Source organism: Physeter macrocephalus, chromosome 10 (genome assembly GCF_002837175.3).
Source record: "Physeter macrocephalus isolate SW-GA chromosome 10, ASM283717v5, whole genome shotgun sequence".
Classification (NCBI taxonomy): Eukaryota; Metazoa; Chordata; class Mammalia; order Artiodactyla; family Physeteridae; genus Physeter; species Physeter macrocephalus.
Window position 1 is genome coordinate 68,495,283 of NC_041223.1, and position 18,307 is coordinate 68,513,589.

Genomic DNA, 18,307 nt, shown 5'->3' on the forward strand with positions numbered 1-18,307 from the left:
CAGAGAAAGGTGACTAAAAACAAAAGTATTTTATGTTGCTTTCAGTATTTTATGTGGTACTAGTATATTGCATATAAATAAAGAAAATCATATTCTATTTCTCAAATAAGTTTAATTGAATCAGCATTATATCGATTCAGTTGGAAACTATGTAAGAAAAATACTCCAACCATAGGCCAAATATGCACTCATTTCATAGGTGCATATATTTAAGGCATCAGCTGATTTTACGCCTTACATTTCTAATATCTCTAATATCATGACTCAGTAATATCAACATGGAACTTCCTAAATTCAATTCTGATATCAAATTATGTCAGGTCTCAGCATCAGAAACCTATGTAGGTACTTTTTTTTTTTAAGTCATTTAGCTTTTGTCATTGTGGATCTGAGTGTAGAGACTGTTGGAATAAATTGTGAGGTATGCACATTGTGGACTAGCTTGCAAGAAGTGGTGAAAGCAGTGTGGTGTGGTAAAAAAGTGTACCCAGTAGGCTGGGTATTTAGAAAATGTCAATGCCATATGGATTTTGCCATAATGTATTTCAGTAACTTTGAGCAAGTCACCTTATTTTTCTGGGCCTCTGATTTCTCATGTAAAATGAGAGATTGCACAAGATCATTTAAGGTCTCTTCCAGTTCTAAAATGAAAATACATTATTGTTTGCAGTGTTTATGCTGTGTTTCCACAGTAAGCTTTAAGGACAGTGATCATGATCTGGTTAAATAGGGCAAATGATACCCCCATTTTACAGATATTGACAAATGGTCATAGAGTTTGATTTGCCAGAAGCCTCATGTCTAAGTAAATGGTAGAGCCAGGAAATGAATTTGCGATTTCTCACTCCTGAGTCATTTGCTCTTTCCATTTGGATTTACAGGGTCACTTTGGTTCTTTCTGAAGTACTCTGTAACCAAACCTTATTGTAAGAATGGGGAAACAAAATACTGATTTCCTTTATAATAGTTGGTCTTGAGCATTTAGTGAACAGTGTCTTCTGTGGATAATACTGCTAAGATTATGGAAGATGAATAGAAGGATCCTAGGATTCTCTCCTTAAAAACTTTGACTTACTGTGAGACTAGATTTTCAGGACCACAAATTTAAAACTATGAATGTAATGTAAATTGAGCACTTAACGCATAATTTGAAAGTAGAGTTTATCACAGAAGGCTACATTGAGTGGGAAAGATTTTGAAACTACATTTTGAATAAAGTAAGCATCATAGATTGGGAATGATACTAAGATGAATTTTCTTTGCAGTTGTTCCTCTGCCTCGAATGCTCTTTCCCCCAGAACTTCAAATGGCAGACTCCTTCTCACCATTCAAGTCCCACTTCAAATGTTACTTCCTTAGAGAAACCTTCCCTGAGCAACCTAGATCTTTGTCATTTTTGTTATCCTTCATGGCACTTACCAGTAACCAAAATTATGTATCCCCCCAGCAAAGTTTAACCTGTCTTATTCACACTTGTAACTCCAATGCCTAGCATCTAAAGGTTTTCTATAAATAGTTGCTGAGTGAGTAAATGAAGTTACCACAGCATAATCATGAGAATTTTAGTGTCCATCTGGTTCTCTTATATGGTCTGGTTCTTTTATGTGATATAACCAGAGGTTGAGATAAGTTAGTGATTCGACTAAGGTAGCATTTACACTAAAAATGAAATCTGATTCTCTTTGCAAATGTTGATTCCATTACAGTCCATTATACCTAGCAAATACTTTGGTTTAGCCAGAGGTAAAAGATGCTGCAAAGGGTCAGGTGCTGAGAGTAAGCCATGTATTGGTGGGCCTTTACTAAAATGCTAAAAAGACCGTATTTAGTATGGTTGCTTTTTAAAGGGGAGACCCACAGTGTTGATGTCAAGAATAGCATATGTGGGGCTTCCCTGGTGGCGCAGTGGTTGAGAGTCCGCCTGCCGATGCGGGGGACACGGGTTCGTGCCCCGGTCCGGGAAGATCCCACGTGCCGCGGAGCGGCTGGGCCCGTGAGCCATGGCCGCTGAGCCTGCGCGTCCGGAGCCTGTGCTCCGCAACGGGAGAGGCCGCAACAGTGAGAGGCCCGCGTACCGCGGAAAAAAAAAAAAAAAAAAAAAGAATAGCATATGTGCAAGGCACATATAATCATTGCAGCATTTATATCTTCTTAAGCTTCATTATGGAGACATGCAAAGATTTTGTTTTAAAGGGAAATACAGGAAGAACTTTGGTAGTGATGTACATTTTGTAATTTTACGTTTTAAGTATATGGGCAACTGATAACAGAGAAAAACCTAACTTACAGTGGCCTGAATAAACTGATTCTATAGACTTGTTAGTCAGTATGAATATTATGAACATCCAAAATTATTAATAAGCCCTTCCATGTGAAGCTTAGTAATTATTGTATTCAGTAGAAATCTGTAACTGTTATCTCAGTGAAGAGGTAGCCACAGCGGTAACTTTTATATTGTGCATGTGTAGCTTAAAAGATGACATGGGCATATTATTTGAAAGAAGGGCCTATTAAACAGGTTGGAAGTCTTATGGCTGGTTCTAAAAGACTGCATGAAAAAGTCAAAAGAAAGTTTGAATAATCAAAGCTTTACTTTTATGTTATCAAGTCTCTCTTGTCAGCAGATGGCAGTTCTACTCTGCCACGGTTTATTAATAGATATTGAAGTTCTGAAATAGTTGGAGGCTCCAAGTTCTAACTAGTAAATGTTAAGATCTATGCTTGTTCTGTCATGTTCCAAATTTCTAGCCAGAGTAGTGGCAGCACAGCCAGGGCCCATTCACATAGACCACAGAACAGGGCCAAAGCAAACTGACAGTTACAGTCACTGAACTAAAATTAACATGAATTGAGCACAATTAAGAATTATTTCATAGTAAATTAAGAGCACAGTGGTGTACATGCTTTTCCATGTAGTTTTAGTTTAGGTGGTTTTTTGTTTTTAAAAACCTGACTTGAATAAAGGAATGGAGTAGTCTTCCATCTTAAAGAAATTAGTTTTTAAAGGAGTTGCTTTCTTTAAACACATACACCAATTTCTGATTTTGGTTTTTGTGCCTTTTAATACTAATTGCATGGAAACATTCTATAATCATCTCTATTATTCTTCTGTACTTTTTATTAAGAAATTAAATTTAAATCTGCTTTATTATATGAGACTAAAGTTGTGGACCCAAAACCATGAGGGCTAAACCATAGGGGGAGAGCTACATATAATAAGAGAATTAATCTGAGAACATTTTAATTTAGAAAACATTCATAAATTCAGAAGGAAATATTTCTAAATTGATTTCCCTTTTAAAACCAAAGTTCTCTTTGTGTTCCTCTGTTCTTCTATTTTTACAGCTGAGGGATTGTGAAAAATATCTGAAATATTTATTTCTAGGTTCACCATTTTGGATGGATGTGTGTGTTAGAGGGGATACTTGTAATTTGGATGTGCACCATTTTTTACACTCTTGATGAAAACTGATCTTTGGGGAAAGCTGTCAGTTCAAACTAATTGTTAATGATAATATGTCAAAGAACCTTACTAAGATATGAATGCAATCCAAAAAGCATGTTTGATTGTGAACTTGAATTAGAAATTTGGTAGTCAGTAAAAAGTGACTTCCTTTCAGTGTTTTGTAGTTTGAATATTAGTTTTTTCATTGTTTACCTCAGTTGCCATTGTGTCGCAGTTTGCCATCTGTGCCATTCTTTTCTCCTGATCTACCATGTGTCAAGAAAAACATTAGGTTGCTCACAAGAATTCTCCTTTTCCTTTCTTCCTGCCCAAGATGTCATGTCCATATTATTTATGGAAAACTTCAGCAAGGGAGGGCTCTCTGGTCTATGTCATGGTTTCCAGTGAAGTGTCTTGTCTCACTATTAATTATGGTTTTAATATAACCTAATACAGTCATTCTCAAATATCACAATCACCTGAAGGGCTTGTTCAAACACAGATTGCTGGGCCCGACCCTCAGGCTCAGTAATTCTGGGTGGGAACCTGAGAATTACATCTTCTCAAATTTCCAGGCAATGCAGATGCTTCCGGCTGAGACCACACTTAGAGAGCCATTGGCTTAATGCTTTTGCTGTTTTTATATCTGCTTTCTTCTTGAAACTTTTTTTTTTGGCTTCTTGTGGCACTTTCCGGGTTTGCCTGCTACCTTATTGACTGCTGCATCTCAGTTTTTGCTGGTTCCCTCTCCTCTGTGTTCTAAATGTTGAAGTGCTTCAAAGCTCAGTTCTGGGACCCCAGTATTTACATGTTATTTTTTGGTCACCGCATCCAGTTGATTGACTAGAAGTACCAACTAAATGCTGATGACTCTCCCAAGTTTTCATCTCCTGCCTGACTTCTCTCTGACGCATGTTTCCACTTTCTTTCTCGATATCTCCGCTCGGATATCTAATAGGCATCTTAAGCTTTATATGACTAAATCAGAACTCTGTGCTGTTAAAAAAAAGAAAGAAAATCTGCTTGCTCCAGTCTTTCTTATCCTTCATTAAACTGGTGCTGAGTCTAGACGTTATCCTTGATTCATCTCTTTTCCTGTCTACCTGTCCTGCCTGCATGCAGATCATCAGCAAGCTCTTTTGACTTTACCTCTAAAACCTATCCCAGATCTGCCCATTTTTCTGCACTACCATCAGCCTTGTCCTCAAAGCTCTTCTCTCTTGCTTGGGCTGCTTTTACAGCCTCTACCTGGTCTCTCTTTGTATATACGCTAGCTTCCCTACAATCCATTCTTCACACTAGAGCCAGAATGATTTTTTTTTAATGCAAAATCATGTCACATTCCTCTTTAAATTCCTCTAATTGCTTCCCATTACTTAGGCTGAAAACCAAACTCCTTTTCTTGGTTCCAAGAGCCGTTCAGGATCCAGTCTGCCTGCTTCTCCAGCTTTATCTTTTTTTTTTTTAACATCTTTATTGGAGTATAATTGCTTTACAATGGTGTGTTAGTTTCTGCTGTATAACAAAAGTGAATCAGCTATATGTATACATATGTCCCCACATCCCCTCCTTGCGTCTCCCTCCCCCCCTCCCTATCCCTCCCCTCTAGGTGGTCACAGAGCACCAAGCTGATCTCCCTGTGCTATGGGGCTGCTTCCCACTAGCTATCTATTTTACATTTGGTAGTGTGTATATGTCAATGCTATCTCCACCTTTATCTTGCATCACTCTTCCCTTTTCCCACTATGCTCCGCTCACACCAAACACTCCAAGTATTCCTCTAGGTCACCACTAAAGTATCACCTTTCTCAGTGAGGCCTTGCAGGACTATCCTGTTTAAAACTGGGGTGGGGGTAGTGCACGCACGTGTACACACACACACACACACAATTATGCTGCTTTTCTTCTTAGTGCACTTATTAGTTTCTAAAATATATCTCTTTTTAAAAAAATAAATTTTGCTTCCTCTTTATGTGTCTCCCTCCACGAGAATATAAGTAGTTAGAGCAAGGATTTTGGTTTGGTTTGTTCCCTTCTTTATCTGGAATGCGTAGGATAGCGCCTAGTCTATAGATGGGGTTCAAATATTGTTGAATAGGAAATGAGGGGTTTTTTTCCCCCTTAAGGGCCTTTACATTAGTTGTTTCTTCTTCTTTGCTTGTTTCCATGTGTCATTCAAATATCAAGTTAACAACCTCCTCAGATGGCATTTCATACTATCCAGCCATAAGTTTCACCAGTCTCTTTGTCACATTATTCAATTTTTTGGTTTTCTACACAGCATTTATTTTACAAGCTGATATTTTTCTTATTCATCTTTTTGTCTATTGACTGTCTTTTCTTTCCTCTCCCCACCCCCCTTAAATTGAAAGTACATTCCTCGTATATCAGGGCCTTTGTCTTATTTACAGCTGTATCTCTTGTATCCCAGATGGTAGCTGGATATAGTAGACATTCAAGAAATACTGGTTTAAGGAGTAAAGAAATGAAGTTCATCATTCTCTTGGCATTAGCCTCACTTCACCCCTCAAAAGCAGATCTTGCCCATATTTCCTGGGTTGCTGACTAGGCCTTCCCCTTTGGCTTTCATTGAGCCTCTGAAATGCAGCTGAGCTCTGCATTTAGCTCCCTGTATTTGAGCTGTCTACCATCCAACAGCCTCCCTCCTGCAGTCAGAAGACTCTTCAGTTTTCAGTTACCTTGTTTTTCTCTTGGCAAGAGTTTTTCTGTATCATTTCCCTGTACTGTCGGGGCTCAGAGAACCGGGTAGGGCCTCCCCCTGACTGTCTCCCTCGCCACACTTACTCATTTGCAGCTTCCCATGTTGGCAAAGCACATCCTGTGAGGCTGCTTCCTCCTGGGGATCTCAGTGAGAAGTTGGGAGGGAGGGGGCGCAGGAATAGGTCTTTCCTGCCCTTGAAGCCCTAAGTCTGTCCTGAAAGCCGCCATCATGGACTCTCACCTTTGGCTCTCTTCAGCCGGGAAGCGTTTTTTAAAAAAATTTCAATGCTGTGGTTTTATCTTGAATTTCTTCTCTACCGCATTTTCATCCCACAAAGGCAGGAATCAATTCTTTATATATATTTTTTTCTTTCACCCCTAATATTTATGCCATTTGAAAAAATGAGAAGTCACATTTTGATTCTGTGATATGGTGATTTATAAGAAATAGGTACTTGGTCATTCAAATGATCAAAATATATTTCTCATATATATATTTGGTCTTTGTCTACAGTTCCTGGCTCACAGCTCCCCAAACCTTCTGATTTTCATAAGTGAAGAGAGAGATAAAGATGCCTCAAGGTTAATTTTGGACCACACCTAAGGATGGGGCTGGTTGCCAGGAGAACCAACAATGTGATTAGAGGGTTGGAGCTTTCAGTCCCACCGCTCTGACCTCTGGGGAGAGGAGAAGGGCTGGAGGTTGAATCATTCATGGCCCTGTAATAAAGCTCCATATAAACCCAGAAGGACAGGGTTCAGAGAGCTTCCAGGTTGGTGAACACGTGAGGATTGGGGGAAAGTGGCGCACAGAGAGGGCGTGGAAGCTCCGTGCCCTTTCCGCTTACCTTGCCCGGCTGTTCCTGAGTTATATCCTTGTGTAGTAAACTGGTAATCTAGTAAGTAAAGTGTTCGAGTTCTGTGAACCACTTGAGCAAATTAATCAAACCAAAGGGAGGGGGTCATTGGTACCTCCAGTCTATAGCTGGTTGATCAGAAGCACAGGTGATAGGTAACCTGGCTTGTGACTGGCCTCTCAAGGGGGAGGGGTTGTACTCTGGTAGAACTGAGCCCTTAACGTGTGGGATCTGATGCTCTCTCCAGGTGGATAATGTCAGAATTGAGCTGAATGGTAGGATGTCCAGCTGGTATCTGAGAATTGCTTGGGAGTGTGGGGAAACCTCCCTCCACCCATTGGAACTGGTGATCAGAATCATTAGATACACAGAAATATAATTCGTTAAGCATTGACTCTGTGCCTCCAACCTTTGAATTCACAGCAGTTATTTTTTCTATCATGTATTTCAGTTTATGTGTACAACCTTGGGCATCTTGGACTTACTTTATTATCATTTTAGATCTGTTGTTTCACCATACATGTGAAATATAATATGGCCCTAATGTGAGTGGAGGCTTCTTAAGTACATGGGCTCTCATCTTACATGAATATGCCTGTTTGTATTTCCGACAGTTCAAAAAATTGCTTTCTTAAACAAAAGGGAGGAAGCTTATCATGTCCTTGCTTGCCCACATTTTGTTACCAAAGTTTTACGTTGCAAACTCAGAGTCAGCCATCACCTCAGCACTAGGTGGCATTTGTGCATCACAATTAGTCATGCACACCTTACACAGTTTTTACAACAGATGCATGATCCACAAATGCAATGTTTGGAATCCCTGCGGGGACATTTCTGAGAATAGGAAAATGAAACAAGAGGAGACCTACCCAGTACCAGTTGCTTTGATGTATGTGTAAATATATAATTGAAGAATATATTAAATTACTTCACAATCATTATTTCATAGTAATATCAATAAGTGGCTGGTCTCCATCCATGCTTTCTTAGCCGACATTGTCATAAAGTTGAAATTCATTTTAGGACCTGTTTGCTATTCATCGTGGTTAATTGTGAGAGAAATGAGGAATATAGCTCCTGAAACTGATTCATACCCAACTCCAAGCACTTATTATTCTTTTGTAGTATTGAAGAAAATGCCTGGTTTTGACTTATGAACACTATAGATATTCGCTGAGGAAAATGTAAGCATCTCCCTTTTACTGTTGAGAAAGCAGAAGCTCAAAGACATTAACTTGCCCAGTATTGGTAGCTAATAGGCAGACAGAACCTACATTTAAACTCAAGTCTGTTAGGTTCCAGATCCTAGGTGTTCTCTTTCTGTTATTCTGATGGTACCAGGTTTAACCAATAGCCATTCATGTTAAAGTAACTGAATGACAAGTCCAAATAACTGACGTTGGTTCCTTTCCCTCAGGAGAGGTGTGGAGGAGGGCTAGAGCCTAAGCAGGAGGTCCCTGAGCACCCAGGGCTAGGAATGGAAAAAGGGAAAGTCACTAAAGGAAAGACAGCCCAGTTTCCTTTAAGTTAATGACATACAGAGGCTGAATATAGAGTGAATTGGTTTTTACATACTCTAGGCTTCAAATCCTGGCTTCTCTGACCCTGTGATCTTGGGCAACTTGCAACCGTCTGACTCAGTTTACTATTTACCTTAATGGAGGAGGATTAAATGTGTTAATGCGTGAAAGCACATAGACTAGTACCTGGCACATGATAGGCATTCAATAAATGTTAACCATTTGGGTGGTTTTATACATTAAGCAACACGAGAAATGTCCATAATGCTTTGTGTAATGTTTGAAGTGGAATTTGAGCTATGGCTAGAATGGCCATCCATCTCAGTTTACTACTACTGTCCTGGTATTTATAAGCACCCCTTTCTTACTCTACAAGGAGTCCCTGTACATGTAAGTTTGCCTAAAGTGAAGACTCCTCCTCCAGGAGAAGATATAACTGCTCCTTTCTGACATATAATACAGATATACGTGTACAAATCAGGATCTCTAACATTCTGGTGTTAGACTTCCTGGCATCAGACTGCACTTGCTCTTTACTAGCTACATAGCCCTGGGCAAGTTAGTTGATTTCTTTAAACCTAGGTGCTTCATCAGTAAAACGAAGATACCTCTAATACCTGTCACCTAAGGTTGTGTAAATGATGTAAAGCACTTAGCTTAGTGCCTACTATATAGAAAGTACATCATAAATGAGAGCTGTACAGGGAATTAGATGTTTTGCTTAAGGAAGTACTTAGACCTGTTGGACGTTGAAAGATTGGAGTAGATGGCACCTAACTAAGGTCATTTACAGTGATAATGTAGAATGATTTTGTTCTAACAAGTATCTAAAGCTATTCTTTTGTTGTTGTTTTAATATTTTGGCAAATTTCAAACATTAATAAAAGTCAAATAGCCTGCGAGAGGAAGGAATTCATGAGCTAACCATCAGCTTCAACAATAAAACAACATATCGTCAATTTTTATTTTTAACTTTAAAAAAAAATAACTTTGGCTTCCCTGGTGGCGCAGTGGTTGAGAGTCCACCTGCCGATGAAGGGTACACGGGTTCGTACCCCGGTCCGGGAGGATCCCACATGCCGTGGAGCGGCTGGGCCCGTGAGCCGTGGCCGCTGAGCCTGCGCGTCAGGAGCCTGTGCTCCACAACGGGAGAGACCACAACAGTGAGAGGCCCGCATACCACAAAAATAAATAAATAAATAAATAACTTTAATGGGATACATTTTACATATCATAAAATTTACCCATTTGAAGTGTGCAATGATTTGTACAAATTTGCTAAGTTGTACAAACATCACCAGAAATCAGTTTTCAAACATTTTCATCACCTTGGTGTAGGATTCCTCCTACCCATTTACAGTTAATCCTAGTTTCCACTCTTAGCCCCAAACAACCACTGATCTAGTTTCTGTCTCTAAAGATTTGCCTTTTCTGGACATTTCATATAACTGGAATCATACAATAAGTGATCTCTTGTGTCTGGCACTCAAGCGTAGTGTTTTTAAGGCTCATCCATGTTGTAGCATGTATCAGTAGTTCATTCCATTTTCTTGACAAATAATATTCCATTGTATAATATGATACTATGTTTTGTCTGTCCTTCACAGTGGTCAGTTTTTTATCATCTCTTTTTATCCTTTCCCCTCTACTCCCTACCCCCACTGAATTATTTAAAAGCTATTTTTTAATTTCATAAATATGAGAGCTTAAAACATTGATTATATGTTTCTGCTTTTTATTTATTTTTTTCCAAGCCATCTTCTCTCTATCCTCTCATTCATCTTGCCTGTCTTAATTTGTTTTCTGTCTCTAAGAGTCTTTTTTGTTTGTTTTCGGTTTTGAGAATGAAGAGCTGTCTAGACCATAAACTTTCAAAGATAGAGACAGTACATTTCATTATCTCCTCACTCTAATGAAAATTCATACCTGCTCAGTGGCAAATCCAGATCGTGATGATTTCTAAAAATCTTCTTTAATAAATCTTTCAGATTGGCTTCAGTGTTATGCATTAGGCTGTTATTTGTTTCTGATTCTTGTGGGTTTTTTGTTTTGTTTTTTAAAGGTCGTTGGAAGAGGAGCTTTTGGAGTAGTATGCAAAGCTAAGTGGAGAGCAAAAGATGTTGCTATTAAACAAATAGAAAGTGAATCTGAGAGGAAAGCTTTTATTGTAGAGGTAAGTTGAAGTGTCATTTCTGTTGTGTAGTTCTTCACCTAAGATACTCTGTGAATTTAATATTATGAAAAAAAATGTTTCTCGGTTGTCATTTCTCTGTATACTTGAACATCAGCAGTTTGGTTGAACCAAAGGGAATGCCATAGGAACATTTTTTCATTCACACTCTTAATTCTGATTAAAAATTAGGGGAAAAGAGACTTAGCTACATAAATGAATTCATCCCTGAATTAAAATACAGTCTCTTCCATGTAATTCAGTTCTATTTCAAGGCATAGAATTTAAATTTTAAAATAGAAAAGAAATGGTAATCTCTCCCATTATCTAAAATTAAGAAGGGAAATTGTATGCATTCATTTTTGACTGAACATTTTTAGAAATTTGAATGAGATTATTTTAAGGAGAAACAATTTCAAATTGGTTTTTCTCATTTAGCACGAAAATTTACAACTCTCTTCTCTTACATATTTGATGATGGAGGAGAATTTGATAATCATTAGATTATTGTTTTACCAGCTTCATTCTTTTATGCTGTTTTATATATTAGATCACAGTATTTCAATAAATCAATGGTTTTATCACTTTTTAATTTCATTGACCAATAGATGAGTGGTCTTTACCTTATAAACCTTCTGAATTTATATCTGTGATTTTATTTAATTATAATTTCAAAATATACTTCATGATACTTTTTAATATATAACATGAAGAAATGAGAACTTAGTTGTGAGATGATGAAGTGGATTTTTGTAATTAGTTGAATGAGTTGAGAAAGGCTGATGAATGGTTTGATGTCATCATGAAGAAAGATGATCTATAGTAGTATGCTCCAGGAGTCTGGCTTTATCTTGCCTTATTCACAATTTTTGTTTATGGTTTATATGAGGTCATTGATCATATACCGTTGTATTGGCAGTTTCCTATAACTAGGTAAAAATATGTGTTAAAGGCTAGCAATCCAGAGTCAAAAAGATCATAATAGCTTGGAAAAAAAAGTTTCTTATCAAAGTTATGTATACATGTAATTTGTTGATAAATTGTCAAATGATTCTCCACGTATTCTTACTAATAAAAAACGTTAATCCCCGTACCTCCTCGCATTAAGTTTTCTGCTTCTCAGTGGCAACTACTTTGAGCTCATCCCTTAGTTTTATATGGTATCCCCCAATCCAGAGACTCACACCTTCTCTAAAGAAGGTATTATTATATTTCTATCTCTGTATTTATCTCTATATCTCTATATTAAATATATATCTCTATATTTAGAAAGGTATTACACCTTCTGTAAAGAATCAACCTCTAATCTTTGAGACAGTAAAGAGGCAGTCACTAAGCTGTTTGAAGTCAGGGCTGGAGGGAATCTTTGGTCTAACTTTTAAGCAATCTCTCTGCTCTTTTATTAGCTTGTATGAATAGATACCTGGTACTACCACCACTCCTCCACCTTTTGGAAGGTTTGTGAGATAAATCTGGTTGCTTCTCACTTTTTCTCATTTCTTTTAGGTCTGCTGTGTCAGTTATTGCTAGTCATTTGCTGTCCAACTTCCAAAATATGTGCTGTTTTCTCATTTCACATTCTCTTCATCCTTCTGAGTTTATGCCTTGAAAAAAGTACCTTTACCCTCTTAGTGGTATTTGAGGAGGGAACAGGAATAAATGCTTGAATAATCTGCTATCTGAAGCTCAGTAGTGAATCTTAACGAGATGAAATAAATAGTGATACTAATTCTATTAGGACTGAAAATCTACAAATGTTGGCTGTAGAAAAATACAGCTTTCTAAGTAGCATGTAGTAAAAAGGTTTACCTTGGTGGACTTCATATGAGCCAGCAGTATAATGTAGGTAGTAGAGAAGGAAAGGAAGAAGAAGGGGAGAAGCAGAAAAGGGGGAGAAGAAAAAGAAGAGAGAGCAAGGAGCAGTTTGGGGGGATATGTTAATAGAAATTTGAGATGTAGAGAAAGGGAAATGAGTACAGCCAAACCCCTCACTGATCTCCATATGAATCATTGGATTGGATTGGATAAAACTGGAAGTAAGGAGACCAGTTAGGAGAAGGCTGTAGTAATTACTACAGTGGTTCAAGTTGAAATTGCTAAGGCAGTGGTAGTGGGAATGGAGAAGAGGGAGTTAACTCAAGAGATGGAAGATGGAGGGAAGAGAATGCAGATTTTAAGTCAGACCAAAGTTCAAACCCTGGCTGTACTGTTTCCTAACTCTAGGGTATTTAGCAGCTCATTTAACCTTCTCTGAGCCTTATCTTAAAGGTACCTCATCTTTAAAATGAAAATGATAATACCTACCTTGCAAAGTTGTGAGGACTGTACAATATCTGTAAAGTGCCCACCAGTGCCCGGCGTAGAGTAGGTTGGCTATTCATTCAGCCATCACCTTTGAAGATGATGATGTTGATGATATGGCTTCTTCTGGTTTGGATAACTCAGTTCAGTGCCATCTCGGGGATGGCATCCTAACATTTCTTGGCAAAGTTAATTTCTTCTTCTAATTTGTAGTTATGCCTTGTATATAACTCCTGTCATAGCACTTGGCACCTTGCTTTAATTATTTGTGTACATGTCTCTCCCCCAACTAAACTGTGAGAGGTCTGGGCAGGGATTCTGTGCCGTTCTGGGCAGGCACTTAGGACCACAGTGCCTGCTACATAGGAAACAGTGATTGCTGATTGATTACACTAATGTTTTGTACAATGTTAAGATTTGAATGATACCGTGAGATCACTTCGTTAAAAGTTAGCACTTTTTAAAAGAAACCTTAATTTATTACAGCTTCGGCAGTTATCCCGTGTGAACCATCCTAACATTGTAAAGCTATATGGAGCCTGCTTGAATCCAGTAAGTTTGTCACTTTTTCATTATACTCTGTCTATAAGAAATGACGTGGGAGATACGTGCAGCTGTGTAGTTTATGAAACTATTTTGATCTGTCATATTATTTCAAAAAAAAAAATTGTTCTGTATGTGTTTCTAATCTGTTAGCAACACAATATAAGGGAATAGTTGTCTTAGGTGGTCTAATCCAGTCACCTCATCTTCTTAGGAGGCTTACAATATCCTGTGACAGCACTTGTTCATTTGCACTGGAAAAAGTCACCAAAGATCTCGTGATTATGTTTTTGTATACATCTCCACTGTTAGACAGTGGTCCCCTAGAAGACAAGGTCTTAGATCATAGATACCTTTTATTTCCTCTAGCACTATTCACATAGTAGGGGACAAAAGAATGATTTTTAATGCATTTTTAAAATCAAAGGTTGAACTAAGTTATCTCTCAAGTTCCCTAAGATGCTATAGCTCTGTGGTTAATTATTCTGGCATATGTTTCCTTTTAGGTGTGTCTTGTGATGGAATATGCTGAAGGGGGCTCCTTGTATAATGGTGAGTGTCATTAGACCTGTCTTTATCTAGTAGAGTGAAATAATTGACAAGCTTTTAATATAAACTGTAAGTTACTTAATGTTCTTCACAGTTTATCCTCAGAGTCCCAAAAGGAGGTAATTAAAAAATGAAAAGACAAGATGCTACAACATTAGTATGTGAAATTTAGAAGTCTAAGGATATCAGTCTTTTAAATTGATGGTACTCTGCATAATATTAAAAGCATTTAAGTAAAGTCAAACTTGCTTTTTAAATAGATTTTAAAATATCTTCATACTTTTATTTTTTTCTTTTTGCCCTCTCTTAGGTTTCAGTCTCCTCTTTTAGAACTCTTTAACCACACATCCTTATTCTGCTTTATTTTGCTTTTATCCCCAAAAATAAAATTGTGAAAACTCACTTCACGGTACATTTTTTAAAAATACAGCAGGTTTTTATTAGTTTTCTATTTTATACATGTTAGTGTATATATGTCATTTTGATAACAATGAAAGGAAACTGTATCGTTTAGTTGCCTTTATAGAACAGAGCTAACCCTTTCACTGTAAGAAACACCAAACATATATATAAATAGTCTCTTGTCACACTATTTATATAAAATAAATTATAGCATTTTATTTTTTAAATTAACATTATTTTATATCACCTTTAACTTATATTTACTGCTCATGTGGTCATCATTGTTAATGGCTATCTGATACTCCTGTGTTTTATTTGGTTGAACTATTTCTAGTTTTTAGCTATTATAGAAAGCATAATTGTAAACATCTTGATGCACATTGTTTCCTTCCGTAGTATTTCTCTGTATCTCTCTTATAGTAGTATGTCATCACATTGCTTATAATTTATATTATTGTGTGAAAGACTGCATCTGTCAATATGAAAAAACGTGGTAATGTATATTAATTTTACTTGAATGTATGTATAACAGTTAATGGAATCCTATTAAATGTTAGGTACTTATGTGGTAGTTATCCATTTGAAATCATTAACTATTTCCATCTTTTTATTCGGAAAAGAATGAAAAGCAGGACCGATGGGAGCATGTGTAGGAAAGTACGCAGTCGTGTGTTCTGATAGTGCTTGCATTCACCTTGTGTCTTTTGTTATATGCAATAAAGTTCTTTTTAGTTTGTGCCTTTCTTTTGCAGTGCTGCATGGTGCTGAACCATTGCCATATTACACTGCTGCCCACGCAATGAGTTGGTGTTTACAGTGTTCCCAAGGAGTGGCTTATCTTCATAGCATGCAACCCAAAGCTCTAATTCACAGGGACCTGAAACCACCAAAGTAAGTTTTAATAATGTGGTGTCTCTCTCTTGCCATTCCCTACCCACTCCCTAATTTAAGCTGGTCGTTGCACAGCAGTTTTTCTTCTCTCATCCCTTTTGGCTTGCTCAAGAATGTTTGTTTTTTATTTTTTTAAGATTGTTTACTTTTAACTCACCTTCATCATTTAGTCATTTATCTAAGCTTGCATTTTAGAATGTTGTCTTTAGTGGGGTTTTTATTTTAGTTGAATTTTTATTTTTAATAACTTCTACCTTAGATTAGTGTAATTCTAGAATCTGTTAGTCTGTAAGTCCTATTTTGTGCCCACAGTATGTATTGTTTTCCCTAAATAGTTAGTTCCATGTGAGCAGAGACAAGTCTGTCTTGTTCCCCACTCTATCCCTAATAAGCACAATGTCGACATTACACAGAAATATACAGAGTGGTTATTATTTGCCTTTTCAGAGGAAGGCAAAGGGCATTGCTGGCACATCTGAGTAGAAATTGAAACTATTCTGGATTTCTCCATATTGAGGATTCTGGGACTTTGAAAGAACTTCAAAATTCCCTACATAAGTATTTTTAAAGGCTAAAACTTTGTGGATATTTTGTTTCTGTGGGTACACAATTAAAGAAAACATACATATTTTCGTCCCCATTTCTCTCTAACTTTTTTCTTCTTCTCCACCTGTGAGAAAGTAGAAAGTCCCCATATGCTCTTTCCCCTCTACCCCTGGCCACCACATCAGTCCTCAGATAGGAGGTATCCCCTAGGAAATCAGTCTCAAGTATTCCATTCTCTTGATGCTGGTTTAAAGCATTAAAGCATCCCTTCTAGGTGTAACTTCTCACTCTCCTATCTAATCTGATGCACTCTACATAGGTTTCAACTCTTGGAATCACTGTTCTCGCTAGTGTACCTTATTTCCACCTCCAAGCTTAAACTGATTTCCCTTTCCCCAGGTCCCTGGTCAAATAATGTTTAAGCCCTAGATTTGTGATACTTTTATTTTTTTAACTTGACTCCAGAGGTTGTTGTTGCAGCTAACCTGTCTTGGCTAGTAAAGAAGAAAGCACTTTTTTTTCCCTAGTTTTGGAGATTGTGTCCTCCATACCCTCCCTTCCCCCGCCATTTAAAAGAGTTGAATTATCAAAGCAAACTCATGAAAATCATAGCTCTTATCCAGCAACAAATTGGCTGATTTAAAGGACACAGGCAAGTATCAGGCACAGACAAAGCATCCTTTTCCTGGAGGAGCCAGAAACCATTAGATGCAACTCCCGAAAGTCACCCGTCTGCATTAGAGCCTTTTTGGCTTTGGAATAACTGATGAGTTATTAAACAATATACTTTAAAATATCTCACAAAAAAGTTATTTTAGTTTTTTAACATCTCTTATGTTGCATAATTACACAGCTTAAACAGCTACCTCCGTTCTCCATCCAACCATACCCCATAAATCCATAAATGTTAGGTTTATTTAACCAACGTATTTAGACAGACCAGATACGTCCTACCAAAATCATCTACAGATGGGGACTCTCCTTTTGCTAATAAATACCATTAACATATTTAGAAGAGGTCTGGTCTGTCTAGGTCATTCATTTCTCTTGGGCATCCTTATGGTTGGACTCATCCTGTAGTGTTACACATTTCCTGTGGGTCACCCAGCATACAAATTGGGCTTTAGAATTAGAATTGATTTTTCAGAATGTACTGGGGAAAAGGAAATTCTTTGGAATGACTGTGCTTTCATATATAATTGTATATACAAATACATGTACTGTATCTTATTGTCACTGGAAAACCTTTTGATTCTGTGGTCAGGAAGAGTTCCTCAGAATGGCATATAAAGAAGGGACCTGATGATGTGGTTAGGTGTTTTATACGGTATCAACTTACACTAGTGCCCCTGTTTTATTTATCTTTTGCAAGTTCATCCAAAGTCTTATGAGTAAAGGAGTACTAATTGTAGCAATAATAATATAAAAGTCATTCAGAAAAATTATTGTGATATTTTGAATGTACCAGGATGAAACAAGGAAGTCAGTTACAATTCTTATCTTGGGTTAAAAGTAGTAAGAGCTGGGGCTTTCCTGGTGGCGCAGTGGTTGCGCGTCCGCCTGCCGATGCAGGAGAACCGGGTTCGCGCCCCGGTCTGGGAGGATCCCACATGCCGCGGAGCGGCTGGGCCCGTGAGCCGTGGCCGCTGGGCCTGCGCGTCCGGAGCCTGTGCCCCGCGACGGGAGAGGCCACAACAGAGGGAGGCCCGCATACCACAAAAAAAAAAAAAAGAAAAAAAAAAAAAAAAAAGTAGTAAGAGCTTAACAACAATGACACAAGGAAAAATTTTTTGTTTGTTGAAGTGTATGTAATTTGCATTTAACATTCTTTCCACTTAAATTATCATAGAAGTATTTGTAGCATTATGGAGATGTGAATAGTAGTTTATTTGGCTTATCTTAGTCATGTTGGACTAAAAGAAAACTAACTTTCTAAGTAATCTCTCCAGTTAGAATTTTGTAACAAAATTATATACAAAGAATTTATTAACTGTAATTATAATGAATCCCCAACCCGATGTTGAATATTACTACAATGTGATGATGCAAATTATATTACCCATCTTTATTTCTGTTTGTCATCAAAAGGAAAACCTGAATAAGAGTATGCTACTTGGTGATTATATTTGCATAATATAGCACCTAGAAGAGTTGGAATCTTAAGTTCAGAAAATTTTCTGGAAATCTTTTATTGGGTCATTTTAATCATGATAGGGTTATACTCTTACCACACACACATACTCTAAACATAAAAATGGTTTTAGGATTGAACATTTTTAGAAACATCTTCAAAATAAGGACATGGCGCAGTGGTTGAGAGTCCGCCTGCCAATGCAGGGGACACGGGTTCATGCCCCGGTCC

General features: G+C 37.5%; 1 protein-coding gene across 3 annotated transcripts in view; it reads left to right on the top strand.

The window, feature by feature from the left end:
* MAP3K7 (mitogen-activated protein kinase kinase kinase 7) overlaps positions 1-18,307 on the top strand; it is a 69,912-nt gene that overhangs the window by 2,490 nt on the left and 49,115 nt on the right. For all 3 annotated transcript variants that reach the window (XR_003681529.2, XM_007126228.3, XM_007126229.4), the window contains exons 2-5: positions 10,606-10,716; positions 13,501-13,566; positions 14,064-14,109; positions 15,261-15,399. Coding sequence is in view for 2 of the 3 variants with exons in the window: in XM_007126228.3 (XP_007126290.1) it covers positions 10,606-10,716; positions 13,501-13,566; positions 14,064-14,109; positions 15,261-15,399 (362 nt within the window). In the remaining variant the exon portion in view is untranslated. The remainder of the gene's footprint in view (positions 1-10,605; positions 10,717-13,500; positions 13,567-14,063; positions 14,110-15,260; positions 15,400-18,307) is intronic.